General features: G+C 41.8%; 1 protein-coding gene across 1 annotated transcript in view; it reads right to left on the reverse strand.

Annotated features, from left to right (window-relative positions):
• The window catches only part of FBXW8 (F-box and WD repeat domain containing 8), a 191,173-nt gene that overhangs the window by 25,832 nt on the left and 143,428 nt on the right, over positions 1 to 21,913 (reverse strand). The window contains exon 7 of the mRNA XM_077292346.1: positions 7,849 to 8,058. Within this exon, the coding sequence (XP_077148461.1) occupies positions 7,849 to 8,058 (210 nt within the window). The remainder of the gene's footprint in view (positions 1 to 7,848; positions 8,059 to 21,913) is intronic.

The raw sequence follows: 21,913 nt of genomic DNA on the forward strand, positions 1-21,913 counted from the left end.
ATAGGAAAAAAAGTGGTCCAAGGAAGGATAACCTACGTATGAACCAAAGCACACCACCAGAAACACCCACAAGACTAATTGTTGTAGCACTGCTGTGACCCAGTTGTCTAATTCCAACCATCACAATTTGTCCCTTGCCAAAGGTGCGCTGAACTTTACTCGTGTTCATTTTTCCTGCTTCGAAATAAACATCTAGGACTGTCTGAACTTGCTGTACATAGGTATGCCGACTCTTTCCCATGTATTTTAGAAAGCACGTAACACCACTGTGTATACTCGTACACTCATTGGCTTCCCATGCCTTCTGATATACACGGGCCAGTGTCAGCGTAAGGGGATTATGGACAAGGATCTGTGGTCATACTGTGTACACCTCCGATTTAATGGCAGTTTTGTCCAAAATCTATGGTCAAACAATCATGATATGATGAAAGGGCTACTGGCAAGAACGGTGCATGCCTCCTTATTAGTGATGAGCGAGTATACTCGTTGCTCAGGTGACCTCCGAGTATTTGTAAGTGCTCAGAGATTTAGTTTTCATCGCAGCAGCTGAATGATTTACAGCTACTATCCAGGCTGAGTACATGTGGGGGTTGCCTGGTTGCTAGGGATTCCCCACATGTAATCAAGCTGTCTAGTAGCTGTAAATCATTCAGCTGCCGCTAAGAAAACAATCTCCAAGCAGTCAAATACTTGGAGGTCACCCGAGCAACGAGTACACTCGCTCATCACTACTCCTTATGCAAATCCATAATATGGGAGCCAATCTCTATACACATCTATTGCTTTAAGCCTAGAGTCACAGTTAATAATACAGATGCATTCCAGTTAACATTCACTATAAACACATGGTACTAAAATACTATTTCATGCTATATACATACTAAACTTGTAGCAACAATATGTTTTTGGTACATGAATAATAGATGCCGAAGGTAAAAAGCAGCTGGCTACAATCTGATGTCATTCTTGACAATGTGCCAGACTGGCGTTGGGGCCACATTGATGTAGATATAAAATATTGGGCCTTCTAACAATCAGAGAATTGACTTTGTTGTGCCATCCCAAAGGTGATACGGAGAGGGCAACAATAAACTTTCTAATCCAGTGCACTTAGAGAGCTGCTATGTTCACAAGAATAGGTCTCACGAGGGTAATATCAGGCGTTCTTACTGAGGCACCATAATGTCAGGATGCCTAATTACCTTCTTAAGGGTAAGGTTACACAGGGAGAAATATTGCGCCTTAGCCTACCTGTATAATATATTGCTAATGCAATCAATGTGATGTTCTTTATGAGTCTTAAGTGAAAAGGAATGTTTCATCATACCCTCTTCCCAAAATAATGTCTCATTCTATAAAAATACAAATTTATCAGAGCTTTATAAATTCTAGTACTCGCAATACATTTAGTCTTCAGACACATGTGGTCCCCAGATCATTTTTAATTATGGAGTAAAACACCAGTCTATTAAAATATTGCTCCTGCACAAAGCAGCAATACGTTCCTGGCTAGTGATCTACCACTTAAAGGTTTGTGAACATGACAGGAGACCTGCAGAGCTGTGCGGACATTACTTTCTGTAGGGTCTTAGCAGCAGCATGAATGAGAAGTGTAGGTATAATCTGGTGTGGCCTCTTCTGCAAGTGTTATCTGGGCAATCGATAATGCAAAAATGCCTTACAGCCCTTGCTTTAAAGCGATTGTCCAGTGATTAGGTATTGATGACCTGTTCCTAAGGCTCGGTCATCAATGGGGGGGCTGACAGCCACCATCTCCATTGACCAGCCTGATGTACACGGTGCATGAAGTCAGAAAACCACGGCTCTGTACACTTGGTAGTGACCATTCTTGGTACTACAGCTCAGATCAGATTCACTCCTGCTGTACCAGAGAATGGCAATTACTATGGTGTTCAGGCTCTGTAAACTCTGTACATCCAGCTTCCATGGGAGATGATTTGTGGGGGTGTTGGGTATCAGACCTCCAGGAATCTGATATTTATGATCTATGCTAACAACAGGTGATCAATATCCAAGTCCTTGACTATCCCTTTAAACTCTTTACAACCCCTCGCCACTGGTCTATGCTCATGGTTGGACACTGCTGTAGTCACTCAAGAGTAGCAGAGGAGGAGCCGTGCAGCACGTACTGTGGAGAGCCAATAGCACTAGAGAACGCCCAGAAAGCACTTAAGAGAGCAGCGTGTGCTGGATTATAACTACATCTTCTATCCAGGCTGCTGCTAAAACCTTGCAGAAAGGTATGTTTGTACACTGCTCCCTTCTAGCACTGTCAAACACTATTTATAAAAAGCCACCTCTTTATAACTATTTTTATTGTTTCAATGTATCTAAAATTAAAAAATATTAAGCAACTCTGCAAATATTCTCAATAAAAAGCTCCTATACTTTCGATTCTACAGCTCATATGGATGTCAATGTGTCTCCATGGTAACAGACTACAAACCTTATGTAGTCTGCTCCTGTAGTCATATTCCATATCATACATCTGCTTTCCTAGCAAGAAGAAAGGGACAGATGGAGGACTGCAGGATCCGACTATCAGGGGTGGATCCTAGTATGCCACCATAGACACATATTGTTCTGAATAGGAGCTGTATATTTTAAATTAGGACTGTTGGCAAAAGTAGTTCTGTTTCTCAGGTCATGTAACACAGATGGATGTGAAGGTGGATATAGCAGCCCAATTAGTTAATCAGACAGCAGTAAACAGCAATTGTATTTAGTGTGTATTTAGCATGGTTTGAGCTCTGCAATGGTCTATGTGACTTATCGTGTGAAATATGTGATCCATTTGGGTTTTTATTGAATCAATACTAATCATTATAGGCATCAATAAAAAATAATTAATAAGGTGAAGTGCGGGTGGAAACCCTCTTGACGCAAACACAAATCTCAGGCTTTTTCCAGCTCATGTACACAAGAATCTTTCTTTAGCGACACACAAATGAGATCTGAATGATTTTTTCCAAGCTTCTCAATGATTCTCTGATATTAGCTTTTTCCATTTCACCGGAAGATATTCTGCGGTGCAGTCAATATCACCAAGCTTAGAGTGCTAATGAGAGCCATCGCTGCCATCGGACGCACATTACTCACGACTGACATAAAGCGAGCGAGATTCAACATGACAAAGCGACGATCAAAGATGGAAAATTATTCATTACTAATTATTTCAAACAATTTTATCCAACCGCAAGGTGAGCGCGAATATGGGAAACGTCCAATCGTAACGCGCGCTTCCACTTCAGTGTGCGGAGAGTAATCACTCTAAGAGGCGCAACCTGATTGATTTGCAGGGTGATGTCAGCTGGGAAAGCCGTGCCAAGCACCAGTCCCATGTACCTAGCACACTGCAGCCATCTGGATTACTTCATTTCTGTGGCTTTGATTCGTTTACATAGTAATGATTGTCTTAACCCATTCAGTGTTATTCATTACTGCAGCTATTGTAACGAGATATTCATCTTGGCAACAGGTTTTATCCCTTCGCATTATAAAATGAGAACAAAGCCTATACAAAAGAGCTACCCCGTACTGCGGGAGATTAACCATATATCATGGAATGAATGAAGCAACAGGCCTGTTTATGAGTGCCACAAATATAATCTAGTACGATTCTGTCAGACAGCATAAGGGTCAATGTTATGGAGTTATGTCTTGTTAAAGATACAACGTAAAATAAGTTTAATATAAAATAACAATAGTGATTAAATAAATCAAATGTTAACGTAAAGCTTATTAGAAGGTTTCACTACTTCTCTCCCATACAGAGTAGAGCTCACCTGACCGAGCTCTTCTGTGTTCTCAATGCGAAAGCCGCTGTCAGACAGTGGCTCTGCCTGGTGGTAGCTTATCTCGAGGAGAACAAAAGTATTGGAAGTACAAAATTAGACAAGCTGGATCTTTAGCTCCCCATCAATCTATTGTCAAGAGCTCACAAACACAGAAGATGTATCAAAAGCACATATACAACCCCTGGCAAAAATTATGGAATCACCAGCCTTGGAGGATGTTCATTCAGTTGTTTAATTTTGCAGAAAAAAAGCAGATCACAGACATGGCACAAAACTAAAGTCATTTCAAAAGGCAACTTTCTGCCTTTTAGAAACACTAAAAGAAATCAAGAACAAAAAATGTGGTAGTCAGTTAATGGTTACTTTTTATAACCAAGCATAGGGGAAAAATTATGGAATCACTCAATTCTGAGTAAAAATTATAGAATCACCCTGTAAATTTTCATACCCAAAAATAACACCTGCATCAAATTAGATCTGCTCGTTAGTGCAACAGCTTTCCAAGGTGTGATCACTCCTTTTTAGATGCAAACTAAGTGGACTGACATGAATGATGGCTCCAACAGGAGAGATGTCAATTGAAACAAAGGAGAGGATGATCAAACTCTTAAAAGAGGGTAAATCATCACAAAAAGTTGCAAAAGATGTTGGTTGTTGACAGTCAGCTGTGTCTAAAATCTGGACCAAATACAAACAACATGGGAAGGTTGTTAAAGGCAAACATACTGGTAGACCAAGGAAGACATCAAAGAATCAAGACCAGAAACTTCAAGCAATATGTCTCCAAAACAGGAAATGCACAACAAAACAAATGAGGAACGAATGGGTGGAAACTGTAAGAAACCGCCTAAAGGTAATGGGATTTACATACAGAAAATCTAAACAAAAGCCATCATTAACACCTAAACAGAATAAAACAAGGTTACAATTGGCTAAGGAAAAGCAATCGTGGACTGTGGATGACTGGATGAAAGTCATATTCAGTGATGAATTGTGAATCTGCTTTGGGCAAGGTGATGATGCTGGAACTTTTGTTTGGTGCCATTCCAATGAGATTTATAAAGATGACTGCCTGAAGAGAACATGCAAATTTCCACAGTCATTGATGATATGGGGCTGCAGGTCAGGTAAAGGCACTGGGGAGATGGCTGTCATTACATCTTCAATAAATGCACAAGTTTAGGTTGATATTTTGGACACTTTTCTTATCCCATCAATTGAAAGATGTTTGGGGATGATTAAATCATTTTTCAAGATGATAATGCATCCTGCCATAGAGCAAAAACTGTGAAAACATTCCTTGAAAAAAAGACACATAAGGTCAATGTCATGGCCTGCAAATAGTCTGGAGCTCAATCCAATTGAAAATCTTTGGTGGAAGTTGAAGAAAATGGTCCATGACAAGGCTCCAATCTGCAAAGCTGATCTGGCAACAGCAATCAGAGAAAGTTGGAGCCAGATTGATGAAGAGTACTGTTTGACAATCATTAAGTCCATGCATCAGAGACTGCAAGCTGTTATAAAAGCCAGAGGTGGTGCAACAAAATCCTAGTGATGTTTTAAAGTGTTTTTTTGTTTGTTTTTCATGATTCCATAATTTTTTCCTCAGAATTGAGTGATTCCATAATTTTTTCCCTATGCATGGTTAAAAAAAAGTAACCATTACTGAATATCACATTTTTTGTTCTTGATTTCTTTTAGTGTTTCTTAAACATTCTTTACGAATTATTTTCTTCTTTACGAATGTGACAATTGGACAACAAAATACTTATACTTTTAGACTTTGGTGTTGATGGGGATTTTTTTTTTTTACTGTGGGTGGTGAGGAAGAGCTGAGATCCCACGTGGGTGGAGAAAGTTCCATGATCAAACCCATTTTTAGGCAAGATATAGAAAGGATTAGAGTAAAACCTTATTTGGTGAAAAGATTTTAAGAGACAAGTGAGATTAGGGGCGTTTAAAGGGCTGTCCACCTGAAAATAAAAAATCTTTAGATAAGTTTAAAATATAATAAAATAAATAAAAAATTATATTTTTTAACTAAGGAGAAACTAAAAGTGTCTCGCACTAACGCTATCACCCTGCAGCTTCACTGACTTATGCTCAACAGAGGAGAGAGCTTGCTCTGTCGCCAGCACGTGACTAGTGCTTTGTGTGAAGGCTCATTCCACTGGCGAAGAAAGCCCCTTTATATAAGAGGGGGCATCCCCAAAAAATGAGAATTACTTTCTGTAGGCATATGGGTTGGCAGTGCTGCCCTCTCCTGCTAGGTACGCTTATTAGACACTTTCCCTGCTCAGTTGGCAAGGTAGCGTTCATGAGAAACCATCCCAGTGGACAGAGTGATTGTTTTCTTAAGCCTCTCCTAACGTCCTCTGCGATTTTGCAATGACAAACTTTAAGGAGAAACGCGCCAACATCAAAGAATTTACGAGTGGTTTGCCTGGTTCAGAAGAGTCCAAATGTCACTTAAAGATAAACTCCGTTGAAGTGCACAATGCCATCATGTTTGATCATCGCAAAACAATCAGCGAATTGGAGGAAATACGAGTAACTGTAATTTCCTGGAGATTTGAACATGAGACGCGTTGCAGTAAAGTTTGTTTCACGACTGCTTTTTGATGACCAGATTGAAACCGTCTCAGAGTGAGTCAGGAATTGAAAGAACACAATTTTGTCAAAAGTCATCAAGGGTGATGAGTCTTGGTGTTACGTCTATGATCCTGAAACAAAACAGCAGTCCAGCCAGTGGAAACAGCTTCATTGCCCAGACCAAAAAAAGGACAACATGTGAAATAAAATTTGAAGTCCATGATGGTTTGTTTTTCCGACATCAGAGGAGTCGTTCACGTTGAATTTGTTCCTCAGGGCGCCACAGTGAACCAAAATTACTATCTGCAAGTGCTGAAGGGATTGCATGAGGCAGCGAGAAAAAAACTACCTAAATTGTTGTAATCGAAAGATTAAGAAACAATAGCTGGAGGCAATTAACAGCACTAGTTCAGAAGAATATAAAAATGGACAGTGGAAAAACCATTAGGACAAATGCAAATCATCTAATGGACAGTATTTTGAAGGGGATTTATGTTTTCAAGATGTTATCTTGCCCCGTATGCATCACCTGTGATGTAAGGAAGGCCTAGCTAGTAAAAAAGGTCTCGTCAGCCAGCCCCCTTTACACACGCAGCTCTGGTGATAGGACATTTTTTTTGCGCATCGGCTTGTATTGAACCCAAGACATAAGCAGAGCTACAGGGACCAACATACATATCTGAAGATCACTATACATAAGTACAGCAAAGGATGCAGATGGACGACTTCCTCATCTAAAAAAGATTACGCTATTAGAAGACATGAACCTGTTCGCTACGTGAATAGAAAAGGTTAGACATGAATTTTTATGTGAAAATCTCTACACACATTTTGGTAATTCTTATAATGGAGCCAATATGGTTATTTTACATATGAAGACCATTATTTCTGCCACCGTATGGTCAAATGCACACTTCCATGGTGACCTGTACCCTATAGACCAGAGGTGCACAATCTGCAATCCCATTCTGTGTAACCACCAGTCAACTGACTTCTCTGCATTCAGTAACTTTCTTAAGCTATGGGAATAGCTACGCTCATTGCATGACTCTTTTTTTTCTGGGGTTCTTAATAAGGAAGCATCGAACCCTCTTTGCTTACCATAGTGGAAGTTCCAGAAACAGACATCCCTTTTTAGATTACAGCATATATAATACTGTCGCTATATACTTCAGATCAGAACACCAGTTAAAATTTTTATGTGGCCCTTGGTAGTGTTACTATCACAAAATTTGATACTTAGACCAAAAAAGGTTGTGCTCCTCTGCGATAGACAAATAAAATAAGGTTTCACATTTCTGGTCTGGACATCAATAGTTACATAACAATGCCCGCCGTTGTGGCATTACTCGGGTCTCTGAGGCTGAAGTGGCATAACACAGACGTCATGTGCTAGAAAACTCTGCAGCTTCCTTCAATTTACATCCTCCGTTACCTTATTGCCATTATTGGTGAACCAGCCATAACTTTTTACTCCGAATGCTGCCTGATGTGTTGAAACATCCAAGCAGGTAACCGGTTGACCGTAGGTGGAGTGCAGAACTTTTTCGGGCACATCTGGCTTTAGGAGGTAAACCATTTCCTCAGCAGCTGCAACAGCAACAGGAGATCCGGTGGAGTCGTGGGTTAAATGGAGAAAATTTACCTATAAAACAGCAAAGAAAATCATTGTAACAAAAGAGCATATGTGAATTTTCAAATGCATCTGCACCCTTGTAAAACCTGCATCAATATCATAATATAAAAAGGCATGCAGTGGCTCTCAAGAACCCTAGCTTGGCTGAAATTCTGAGCTGAAGGAGTGTAGAATTTGGTGTCTGTGTCACTGTATATTATGAATTACATAGGGAAAGGGAAAGGGGGCAGAATGTGAAATAAAGCAAGAGACGTACGTTTGGCCGATAAGCGTTGGCTGTTTCTAAGGCCCTTAGAAAAAGCTGACACTTAGCGAAACGTACATCTTATAATTTTATTTCACATACTACCCCCTTTTCCCTTTCTCTACATTATTCATGATTCACCTTGGTGGTGCACACCTATAGGAAAAAAATCTTTAAGTATTCAATAGGTTCACAATATATCTCATCACTGAATATTATTCTATAGCTGCTGTTTTTCAGAACTTTTTTTTGCCAGTGTTGCACTTTCAGACAGATTAGACATGACACATAGTAGCAGGCTACTGCTTTCATATGGATGCAATATTCTTGCCAATTCGATCTATGTTCGGCTAACTGCAGTCTATCATTCCTATACAGTTTACAGCAGTGATACTTTAATTGAGAGCAGCGAATTTATCTTTATAGGTTCAAAGTCCACCCTAATTCTGTCGGCTTTTAACATGCTAGGCCTGAAATCTACAATTTAATACACTCCTCTCATGGACACTAATAATTTACTGTCTACATCTAACCCCAAATAACTTTACCTTTTCGGTCACTCTTATTTTCTGATTAGAAGTAGGACCCTCATTCACAATGTCTGAATTGTAAATTTGTGGACTATACTGGCAATATATCAGTAAAGTTTGTTATTATTAATAAAAGGAAGTTGTCACCAATGGTAATTGGGATAAGAATATGGTTAATAGGATTAAAAATGGCTTTGTAGGAGTTCCCTTGTTCAAAAAAAATACTTTTATTAGGATAGAAAAAAGGAAAGATCTATATTACTCATTGCTCGACATACACTGCTCAAAAAAAAAGGGAACACTTAAACAAGGGAATATAACTCCAAGTAAATCAAACTGTGAAATCAAACTGTCCACTTAGGAAGCAACACTGTTTGACAATCAATTTCACATGCTGTTGTGCAAATGGAATAGACAACAGATGGAAATTATTGGCAATTATCAAGACACACTTAATAAAGGAGTGGTTCTGCAGATGGGGACCACAGACCACATCTTAGTACCAATGCTTTCTGGCTGATGTTTTGGTCACTTTTGAATGTTGGTTGTGCTTTCACACTCGTGCTAGCATGAGACGGACTCTACAACCCACACAAGTGGCTCAGGTAGTGCAGCTAATCCAGGATGGCACATCAATGCGAGCTGTGGCAAGGTTTGCTGTGTCTGTCAACGTAGTGTCCAGAGCCTGGAGGCGCTACCAGGAGACAGGCCAGCACACCAGGAGACGTGGAAGGGGCCGTAGGAGGGTAACAACCCAGCAGCAGGACCGCTACCTCAGCCTTTGTGAAAGGAGGAACAGGAGGAGCACTGCCAGAGCCCTGCAAAATGACCTCCAGCAGGCCACAAATGTGCATGTGTCTGCACAAACGGTTAGAAACCAACTCCATGAGGATGGTCTGAGTGCCCGACGTCCACAGATGGGGGTTGTGCTCACAGCCCAACACCATGCAGGACACTTGGCATTTGTCACAGAACACCAGGATTGGCAAATTTGCCACTGATGCCGTGCTCTTCACAGATGTAAGGAGGTTCACAATGAGCACATATGACAGACGTGACAGAGTTTGGAGATGCCGTGGAGAGTGATCTGCTGCCTGCAACAGCCTTCAGCATAACCGGTTTGGCAATGGGTCAGTTATGGTGTGGGCCGGCATTTCTTTGGAGGGCCACACAGCCCTCCACGTGCTCGCCAGAGGTAGCCTGACTGCCATTAGGTACCGAGATGAGATCCTCAGACCCCTTGTGAGACCATATGCTGGTGCGGTTGGCCCTGGGTTCCTTCTAATGCAGGACAATGCCAGACCTCATGAAGCTGGAGTGTGTCAGCAGATCCTGCAAGATGAAGGCATTGAAGCTATGGACTGGCCCGCCTGTTCCCCAGACCTTAATCTGATTGAACACATCTGGGACATCATGTCTCACACCATCCACCAATGTCACGTTGCACCACAGACTGTCCAGGAGTTGGCGGATGCTTTAGTCCAGGTCTGGGAGGATATCCCTCAGGAGACCATCCGCTGCCTCATCAGGAGCATGCCCAGGTGTTGTAGGGAGGTCATACAGGCACGTTGAGGCCACACACACTACTGACCATCATTTCCTTGTCTTGAGGCATTTCCACTGAAGTTGGATCAGCCTGTAACTTCATTTTCCACTTTGATTTTGAGCATCATTCCAACTCCAGACCTCCGTGGGATATTAGTTGTGATTTAAGTTGATCATTTTTAGGTTTTATTGTTCTCAGCACATTCCACTATGCAATGAAAAAAGATTTACAACTGGAATATTTCAGTGATATCTAGGACATGGGATTTTAGTGTTCCCTTTATTTTTTTGAGCAGTGTAGTTATCTGGGCAGTGCTGATTTGGTGGTTAGTCTCAGTCTCCTTGTCATTGGCACACCACAATTCTTCAAAAACTATTCAAACACTTACTGTGGTTCATGAGGAGTTATTTGTAGGATTTTATTCTCTTATTCTGATGAGGATTTAAAAAATCATCTGGAGAAAAAAATGTAACAGTACATGTCACTTATTTGAAGCAAATCTGATGGAATCCGTTCAAAATAGACAATGTCCAATCAAAAAGCTGCAAGAAAACACTTTAGTAAAAAAATTAATTAATTAAAAAAAAAACGATTTCATAACTCTTCAAAATCATTCCAGGAAAAGAATTATGGCCTCCCCCAAAATAAAATGTTTGAGTGAAGAAGAAAAACTTGTCTGAATTTTTTTGATTTTAAAAACTCTGAGTGAACATAGCCTTACAGGGAAACTCTCATCAGGTTTCCCTTTTATAAATGGCTCCCACTGCCGTGTTGTCCTTGTAGTTGGTTCTCTAAGGATATGTTTGAAATTTGTCATTTTACAACTCGTCAAAAACTATACGAAGTGGAAATTGCTTCAGGAAACACTTGTGTGAGAAGTTTATGGGAGGGGTTTATATTTTCCTGAAAACTTTCCTGCAGCATTTTTGAAGATATTTTTTTTCCGTGAAACATTCCTTTCAGCTCTTTGATTGGACAGTGCCTACTTCGGAGTGGATTCAATCAGGATACGTTTCTAAGTAGTGACATGCACTTTTGTTTTCCCCACCAGATGTTTTTGAAAACCTAACTAGAGAAAAAAAAAGCTGAACAAGAATCCTCATATTAACAGCAAAATGGATTTCCCAAAATAATTTTACATATACAGTGCCTTGCGAAAGTATTCAGCTCCCTGGAACTTTTCAACCTTTTCCCACATATCATGCTTCAAACAAAGATACCAAATGTACATTTTTGGGGAAGAATCAACAAGTGGAACACAATTGTGAAGTTGAACGAAATGTATTGGTTATTTAAAATTTTTGTGGAAATTAAAAAACTGAAAAGTGAGGCGTGCAATATTATTTGGCCCCTTTAACGTAATAGTTTGTTGCGCCACCTTTTGCTGCGATTACGGCTGCAAGTCGCTTGGGGTTTATCTCTATCAGTTTTGTACATAGAGAGGCTGAAATTCTTGCCCATTCTTCCTTGGCAAACAGCTCGAGCTCAGTGAGGTTTGATGGAGATCGTTTGTGAACAGCAGTTTTCAGCTCTTTCCACAGATTCTCGATTGGATTGAGGTCTGGGCTTTGACTTGGCCATTCTAACTCCTGGATACGTTTATTTGTGAACCATTCCATTGTAGATTTTGCTTTATGTTTGGGATCATTGTCTTGTTGGAAGACAAATCTCAGTCCCAGTCTCAGGTCTTTTGCAGACTCCAACATGTTTTCTTCAAGAATGGTCCTGTATTTGGCTCCATCTATCTTCCCATCAATTTTAACCATCTTCCCTGTCCCGGCTGAAGAAAAGCAGGCCCAAACCATGATGCTGCCACCACCATGTTTGACAGTGGGGATGGTGTGTTCAGGGTGATGAGCTGTGTTGCCTTTACGCCAAACATATCGTTTGGCATTGTTGCCAAAAAGTTCGATTTTGGTTTCATCTGACCAAAGCACCTTCTTCCACATGTTTGGCGAGTCTCCCAGGTGGCTTGTTGCAAACTTTTAATGACATATGGATATCTTTGAGAAATGTCATTCTACTTGCCACTCTTCCATAAAGGCCAGATTTGTGCAGTGTACGACTGATTGTTGTCCTATGGACAGACTGTCCCACCTCAGCTGTAGATCTCTGCAGTTCATCCAGAGTGATCATGGGCCTCTTGGCTGCATCTCTGATCAGTCTTCTCCTTGATTGAGATGAAAGTTTATAGGGACGGCCGGGTCTTGGTAGATTTGCAGTGGTATGATAATCCTTCCATTTCAATATGATCGCTTGCACAGTGCTCCTTGTGATGTTTAAAGTTTTGGAAATCATTTTGTATCCAAATCCGGCTTTAAACTTCTCCACAACAGTATCACGGACCTGCCTGTTGTGTTCCTTGGTCTTCATGATGCTCTCTGTGCTTCAAAAAGAACCCTGAGACTATCACAGAGCAGGTGCATTTATACGGAGACTTGATTACACACAAGTGGATTATATTTATCATCATTAAGCATTTAGGACAAAATTAGATTATTCAGAGATCCACAATGAACTTCTGGAGTGAGTTTGCTGCACTGAAAGTAAAGGGGCCGAATAATATTGCACCCCCCCCCCCACCCACACACACACTTTTCAGTTTTTGAATTTCCACAAAAATTTAAAATAAGCAATAAATTTCATTCAACTTCACAATTGTGTTCCACTTGTTGTTGATTCTTCACCAAAAAATTACATTTGGTATCTTTATGTTTGAAGCATATGTGGAAAAAGGTTGAAAAGTTCCAGGGGGCCGAATACTTTCGCAAGGCACTGTATTAGGCTATGCGCACAGAGTTTTACAATAATTATTAGGCTATGCACAGAGTTTTACAATAAGGCTGGAGTGCTTCTCACAAAATTAGAATATAAAAATTTTTATTTATCTCAGTTCTTCTATATAAAAAGTGAAACTCATTATAGAGTAATTATAAACAGAGTGATCTATTTCAAGTGTTTATTTCAGTTAATGTTGATGATTATGGCTTACAGCCAATAAAAACCCAAAAGTCATTATCTCAGTAAATTAGAATACTTTATAACACCAGCTTGAAAAAATTATTTTAAAATCTGAAATGTATATTCAGTAAATGCACTCAATACTTGGTTGGGGCTCCTTTTGCATCAATTACTGCATCAATGAGGAGTAGCATGGAGGCGATCAGCCTGTGGCACTGCTGGGGTGTTAGGGAAGCCCAGGTTGATTTGATAACAGCCTTCAGCTCACCTGCATCATTGCTGGGTCTGGTGCCTCTCATCTTACTCTTGACAATACCCCATAGATTCTCTACACTGTGTGCAGAATTATTAGGCAAGTTGTATTTTAGAGGATTATTTTTATTAATGATCAACAACTATGAACCCAAAAGACTCATAAATATCAAAGCTTTACATTTTTGGAAGTTGGAGTGGTTTTTTTTTAGATTTGGCTATCTAAGGAGGATATCTGCTTGTGCAGGTAACTATTACTGTGCAGAATTATTAGGCAACATAATAAAACCCAAATATATTCCCATCTCACTTGTTTATTTTCACCAGGTAAACCAATGTAACTGCACAAAATTTAGAAATGAACATTTCTGACATGCAAAAACAAACCCCCCAAAAATTAGTGACCAATATAGCCACCTTTCTTTATGATGACACTCAACAGCCTCCCATCCATAGATTCTGTCAGTTGCTTGATCTGTTTACAAATCAACATTGTGTGCAGCAGCCACCACAGCCTCCCAGACACTGTTCCGAGAGGTGGACTGTTTTCCCTCCCTGTAGATCTCACATTTTATGAGGGACCACAGGTTCTATATGGGGTTCAGATCAGGTGAACAAGGGGGCCATGTCATTATTTTTTCTTCTTTGAGACCTTAACCGGCCAGCCACGCTGTGGAGCAGTTGGAGGAATGTGATGGAGCATTGTCCTGCATGAAAATCATGTTTTTCTTGCATGATACCGACTTCTTCCTGTACCACTGCTTGAAGTTGTCTTCCAGAAACTGGCAGTAGGTCTGGGAGTTGAGCTTCACTCCATCCTCAACCAAAAAAGGTCCCACAAGTTCATCTTTGATGATACCAGCCCATACCAGAACCCCACCTCCACCTTCCTGGAGTCTGAGTCAGAGTGGAGCTCTACTGATCCAGCCTCTGGCCCATCCATCTGGCCCATCAAGAGTCACTCTCATTTCATCAGTCCATAAAACCTTTGAAAAGTCAGTCTTAAGATATTTCTTGGTTCAGTCTCGACGTTTTATCTTATGTTTCTTGTTCAAAGGTGGTCGTTTTTCAGCCTTCCTTACCTTGGCCATGTCCCTGAGTATTGCACACCTTGTGCTTTTTGTTACTCCAGTAACGTTGCAGCTCTGAAATATGGCAAAACTGATGGCAAATGGCATCTTGGCAGCTTCACGCTTGATTTTCCTCAATTCATAGGCAGTTATTTTGCGCCTTTTTTGCCCAACATGTTTCTTACGACCCTGCTGGCTATTTGCCATGAAACGCTTGATTGTTCGGTGATCACGCTGCAAAAGTTTGGCAATTTCAATACTGCTGCATCCCTCTGCAAGACATCTCACAATTTTGGACTTTTCAGAGCCCGTCAAATCTCTCTTCTGACCCATTTTGCCAAAGGAAAGGAAGTTGCCTAATAATTAAGCACACCTTATATAGGGTTTTGATGTCATTAGACAACATCACTCCTCATTACAGAGATGCACATCACCTGATTTACTTAATTGGTAGTTGGCTCTCAAGCCTGAACAGCTTGGAGTAGGACAACATGTATAAAAAATATCATGTGATCAAAATACAACTTGCCTAATAATTCTGCACACAGTGTATTTGGTTGAGGTCAGTCGAGTTTTCCTGGCCAATCAAGCACAGTGATACTGTTGTTTTTAAACCAGGTATTGGCACTTTTGGCAGTGTGGACAGTTGCCAAGTCCTGCTGGAGAATCAAATTTCCATCTCCAAAAAACTTGTTGGCAGAGGGAAGCATGAAGTGCTCTAAAATTTCCTGGTAGATGGCTGTGCTGACTTTGGTCTTGATAGAACACAGTGGACCTACACCAGCAGATGACATGGCTCCCCAAACCATCACCGATTGTGGAAACTTCACACTAGACCTCAAGCAGCTAGGATTGTGTGCTTCTCCACTCTTCTTCCAGACTCTGGGACCTTGATTTCCAAATGAAATGCAAAATTTACTTTCATCTGAAAACAACACCTTGGACAACCGAGCAACAGTCCAGTTCCTTTTCTCCTTGGCCCAGGTAAGACGTTTCTGGCATTGTCTATTGGTCATGAGTGGGTTGACACTTGTAGCCCATGTCCTGGATACGTCTGTGTGTGGTGGCTCTTGAAGCAATGACTTCAGCAGCAGTCCACTCCTTGTGAATCTCCCCCAAATATTTGAATTGCCTTTTCTTAACAATCTTTTCAAGGCTGCGGTTATCCCGGTTTCTTGTGCATATTTTTCTACCACACATTTTCCTTCCACTCAACTTTCCATTAATATGCATGTATACAGCACTCTGAACAGCCAGCTTCTTTAGAAATGACCTTTTGTGGCTTAGACCTCTTTCACACTTCCGTTTTTTAGAATCAGATTGTGATAAAGGGAATGAGCTTTATCCCTTGGATAAAGCTCATCGCACAACAGGTGTGCCTCAGCCTTAAAGGTACAGTGCCTGGTTAAAATTATTCCTTTTCACTAGCAGCCTATAACCTATTCCACACCTGCCATCTCTTCCCTTTTTTGTGGGATGCAGTTAGATACCACACACTTGTAATTACAACCATATGCATATCAGACATCCGTCTTTTCTTTTGTGTGACACTTGTTTGACTGCTTTTGATTTCCCTCAAGCATAAAATAGGAAACTAGTGAATGACAAATCTTATCTCACAGTGCTGTGCAAATTATTTGGGACAAAGAATTTTTTAAGTAAAATTGTAAGTTGGTTACCAGTCAGTGATTCAAACCAGTTTTAGTATATAATACCATATATACTCGAGCATAAGACGAGATTTTCAGCCCATTTTTTTAGGCTGAAAGTACCCCTCTCGGCTTACACTCGAGTCATTGTCCCAATGGGGTCGGCGGGGGAGGTGGATCGGCGGCTGTAACATACTCACCTGCTCACGGCGCGGTCCCTGCATCTCCGATGGTCTCCGGGCGCTGACAGATTCTTCCAGCGTTGAGCGGTCACATGGTACCGCTCATTACAGTAATATTCATTCAGGGCCGCCATCAGGGCATTACAGCCATGACTGGCGTATGGGGCCCGTTGGGCAGAGGGGGCCCGCATCGGGCCCCGTCTCATCTGCTCACCGGGCCCCCCCTACAGACACTGCGGCACGCTGTTGACGTGTGCTGGACACAGGGGGCAGAGATGCTGGACACAGGGGGCAGAGATGCTGGACACAGGGGGCAGAGATGCTGGACACAGGGGGCAGAGATGCTGGACACAGGGGGCAGAGATGCTGGACACAGGGGGCAGAGATGCTGGACACAGGGGGCAGAGATGCTGGACACAGGGGGCAGAGATGCTGGACACAGGGGGCAGAGATGCTGGACACAGGGGGCAGAGATGCTGGACACAGGGGGCAGAGATGCTGGACACAGGGGGCAGAGATGCTGGACACAGGGGGCAGAGATGCTGGACACAGGGGGCAGAGATGCTGGACACGGGGCAGAGATGCTGGACACAGGGGGCAGAGATGCTGGACACAGGGGGCAGAGATGCTGGACACAGGGGGCAGAGATGCTGGACACAGGGGGCAGAGATGCTGGACACAGGGGGCAGAGATGCTGGACACAGGGGGCAGAGATGCTGGACACAGGAGGCAGAGATGCTGGACACAGGGGGCAGAGATGCTGGACACAGGGGGCAGAGATGCTGGACACAGGGGGCAGAGATGCTGGACACGGGGCAGAGATGCTGGACACAGGGGGCAGAGATGCTGGACACGAGGGGCAGAATTCTGGACACGAGGGGCAGAATGCTGGACACGAGGGGCAGAATGCTGGACACAGGGGGCAGAGATGCTGGACACAGGGGGCAGAGATGCTGGACACAGGGGGCAGAGATGCTGGACACGAGGGGCAGAATGCTGGACACGAGGGGCAGAATGCTGGACACGAGGGGCAGAATGCTGGACACGAGGGGCAGACTGTGAGACACGGGGGCAGAATGCTGGATACACTAGGGCAGAATGGAGATACGGGCATGATTGGAGATGCAAGGCAGAGTGGAGATATGGGGCAGGATGAAAGACATGGGGGCATGATTGGAGACACTGGGGGCAGGATTGGAGACAGATCGTGCAGGATGGATACGATAGAGACAGATGGGGCAGGATGGGGAGATCATATGGGGCAGAATCGTTACTCATGAGGGCAGGATGCGAGAACATATGGCTGGAGCCAGAAATGAGAAACACAGGGGCCAGGATGGGGAATATTATTACCATAGGGGCTAATTAAGGGATATTATTACTGCAGTGATGTATTTATTTTATTTTTTGAGGATACTGTTTTAAATGGGGGGCGGTCCTGTTACTGTGTAGAGTGATACTATGTCACCTTTTTTTCTTCATGTGGTGTAATGTAGAAGTTGGGAAAAATTAAGTAATGTGTTCTGCAAGCGGAGCTCGAGATAACTGTTATTTCCTGCAGAGACAAGTCCTGGCTGGAAGAAGTGATGGCGGTCTGTGCTAAATGAAAGTTGAAAGATGAAGGACTTCACCTAGAGACATCACTGGTGTGTCAGTGTGTTACCTGTACACTGACACTATACACTGTGTACTATATACAGAGGTCCTGTGTATAATGTCACCAGTCATCACTTTATTACCTTGTAATATTCAGTCACTGTGTGGTGGTAATATGTAGTCTGGACATAGTGTTGTTGCGGTATTTGTCCCTTGTATGTGCTATTTGGTCACTTTGTGGTGGTAATATGTGGTCTGGTCATGGTGTAGTGGTATTTGTCCCTTTGTTATGTGATATTTGGTCACTTTGTGGTGGTAATATGTGGTCTGGTCATGATGTAGCGGTATTTGTCCCTTGTATGTGCTATTTGGTCATTTTGTGGTGGTAATATGTGGTCTGGTCATGGTGTAGCGGTATTTGTTCCTTGTATGTGATATTATTCGATCACTGTGGTGGTAATATGTGGTCTGGTCATGGTGTAGCTGTATTTGTTCCTTGTATGTGATATTATTTGATTACTATGTGGTAATATGTGGTCTGGTCATGGTGCCTTGGTATTTGTTCTTTGCATGTGATATTATTCAGTCACTGGTGGTAATATGTGGTCTTGACATGGTGCGGTGGTATTTGTTCCTTGTATGTGAGATTATTGGTCATTTTAAAAATTGAAAAATAAATAAAAATATACCTAAATTGTGTTGCATATTTTAACAAATATTTAATAGGTTACAGCAGAGTAGGGCCCGGCCAAAAGTGTCTACCGTGTTACGGTGGTGGCTTAAAAAATCTTTTGGCCAAGTCAAAAGCTGCCGACTATATGTGTGATCTGGTGATGGCAACTGTTAATGTGCGATAGGTGAGAAGTGGAGTTTTTCAAGAGAGAGAGCGGTGGGGCTGTGGACAGTTTGAGGGGTGGAGCGTGGAGGCGGGGCTGGAGCCTGGGCGGAGTCTCAAGGGGACTCCGAAAAATTTGCTAGTATGGGGCCCCGAAATTTCTAGTGGCAGCCCTGTATTCATTACTGTAATGAGAGCTACCGGTAACCGCTCAACGCTGGAAGAAGCTGTCACCGCCCGGAGAAGACCATCAGGGAAGCGGTCAGGGACCCCGCCGGGAGCAGGTGAGTATAACAGAGGAGGGTGAGCAGCATTGCGCGATATTCACCTGTCCTCGCTCCACAGCTGGGCGCCGCTTCGTCTTCCGCATCCTCTGCTGTGACACTCAGGTCAGAGGGTGCGATGACGTGTATAGTGTGCGCCCTCTGCCTGAACGTCAGTGCAGAGGACGTGGAAGACAGAACCAGCGCCCTGCTCTCAGCAATACGATCATTTTTACAGCTCGGTTGTGTTTCCTCTATTGACCTGCTTTGTTATTTTGCCTATTTCGTTTTTTTATTGCAAGTGCCAGGGGCCTGAGCGATGAGAGGTGAGTATGCCATTTTTTTTTAATCGAAGCAACAGCATATGGGGCAAATATCTCTATGGAGTATCTTATTGGGCCATAATCAGCATTTGTGCAGCATTATATGGGGCAAATATCTCTATGGAGCATCTTATGGGGCCATTATTAACCTTTGTACAGCATTATATGGGGCATATTTTAATATGAAGCATCTTATGGGGCCCATCATAAACTTTATGGAGCATTATATGGGGCATATTTTGTATGGAGCATCTTATGGGGCCCATCATGAATAGTATGGGGCATTATATGGGGCTCCTGATTCAATATGGATATTCAAAAACACTTAACCTACTGATATCTCAATTAATTTTACTTTTATTGGTACCTATTTTTATTTTTGAAATTGACCGGTAGCTGCTGCATTTTCCACCCTAGGCTTATACTCGAGTCATTAAGTTTTCCTAGTTTTTTGTGGCAAAGTTAGGGGGGTCGGCTTATACTCGAGTATATAAGGTAAATAAATTTTGGTCAACTAGCCAGTGGAAAAAGTTAATTTTCAGAATTAGTATGTAACAGTGCATTATAACATTTTATTTTTTTTTGCTTTGTCCCAATTAATTTGCACAGCACTGTAATTAACCCATGAGGCCAATATACATGTTATATTCTGTTTCATTAGGAAAGCATTAATTTTGCTCCTTTTAGGAATTAAATATTTACTTAAAATGTATATGTTACTTTTAGCCTCCTAACAGCACTGTCTCCTAGGACTCCTATGTTTATAGCATACTACTTGAGCTATTGTATTCCTTTTTGGCTGCTTTTGCATTTGTCCTCCCCATTTGAACCTATTTATTATCCTTATTAATTTTTTAACAAATTATATGAATAAAATTTGTGATTTTATGGCATTTACCTACTTTTTCGTTTTGGTTCGTATATTTTTGGAAGTGCCATATATCTAGGCATATTATATATTTTGAGGTAGATAGATATATAGATGTCAGTGACATATACCATTAACACAGTGCATGTGCAGCTCACTGTACATGTATTGAATTATTAAAAGATTATTTTTCTGAAAAAAAAATGTAGTGGTCTCTGGCATAGTTTTCTTAACCAGCAGTGGGAAAGCCAACGGCTGGTGGCAGATGTTTATAGCCTGGGAAGGGGGTAATACCCATGTAGCTTCCCAGGCTATTAATAACAGCTCACAGCTGTATACTTAGCCTTTACTGGCTATTAAAATGGGGGACCCCCAAAAAAGAAAATGACTTAAGATCTCCCTATAATTAATAATCAGCAAAGGCTATGCAGACAGCTGCGGGCTGATATTCTTAGCCTAGGAAGGGGCCATGGATACTGCCCCCCGGCTAAAAACATCAGCTCTCAGCCGCCCCACAAAAGGTGCATCTACAAGATCTGCAAATTCTGGCACTTAGCCTCGCTCTTCCCACTTGCCCTGTAGCGGTGGCAAGTGGGGTAATAGTTGGGGGTGGGGAGGTTGATGCCACCTTTGTATTGTCAGGTGACATCAAGCCCAGAGGTTAGCAATGGAGAGACGTTTATAAGACGTCCCCATTACTAAACCTATAGTCATATTGTAAAAAAACACATACACCCAGAATAAAGTCCTTTAGTTGAAAGAATGACAAAGACTCCTTTAATAAATCTTAATTAAACTATACTTACTGTATCGCCCATTGCAGTGATGACATTGTCCCGTGCGAGAGAATTAAAATAACAAGCAACATTATTCCTCACCTAAAACCTATAGACCAGGCCAACACCCAAAATAAATGTGATGGTCAAATAATCAATATAGGAGGGTGCAAAGATGTATAGGAAAGGTTCAGTGCAGAAATGATGAAAATCATATAAAGAAAAAGCACTACCAAGAACCAAGGTACATAAAAGTAAAAAACTTTATTGAAACAGCAATATAACAGTTAATATGTAATGGATAGGATAATGACAGCGATAAGCCAAAGAAATGGTGGGATCAAGGTATAAATCATGCAAGAAACCACAGGCAATATAAACAATAATTAGAGTAAAGACCCACTCGGATTGGCTGCTGACAGGTTTATTAGGTTAATTAGGCCTGCTTACCTATGATGCCATACTCCCGGAAGAAGGCACTGTGACGAGACGCACGTTGGGGCGGGTGACACCACGGTCGCACAGGTAACTCCTTCAGGCATGCATGTACTTCCCTTTTATGATCTTTGCTCTGTATATCCTCCCCATTCTGACATAGAGCCTTTTTTGGGATCCTTTTTGTCTTCTCAGTATACCCTTACTTCTATATATAACTTTCCATCTATAATATTTACATTGGTATTCTTTGTTGCACAATGCACATGCACTTTAGAGCATCTTTTTTTACTTCAATTATTGTTTATATTGTCTGTGGTTTCTTGCATGATTT

Source organism: Ranitomeya variabilis, chromosome 1 (assembly GCF_051348905.1).
Source record: "Ranitomeya variabilis isolate aRanVar5 chromosome 1, aRanVar5.hap1, whole genome shotgun sequence".
Classification (NCBI taxonomy): domain Eukaryota; kingdom Metazoa; phylum Chordata; class Amphibia; order Anura; family Dendrobatidae; genus Ranitomeya; species Ranitomeya variabilis.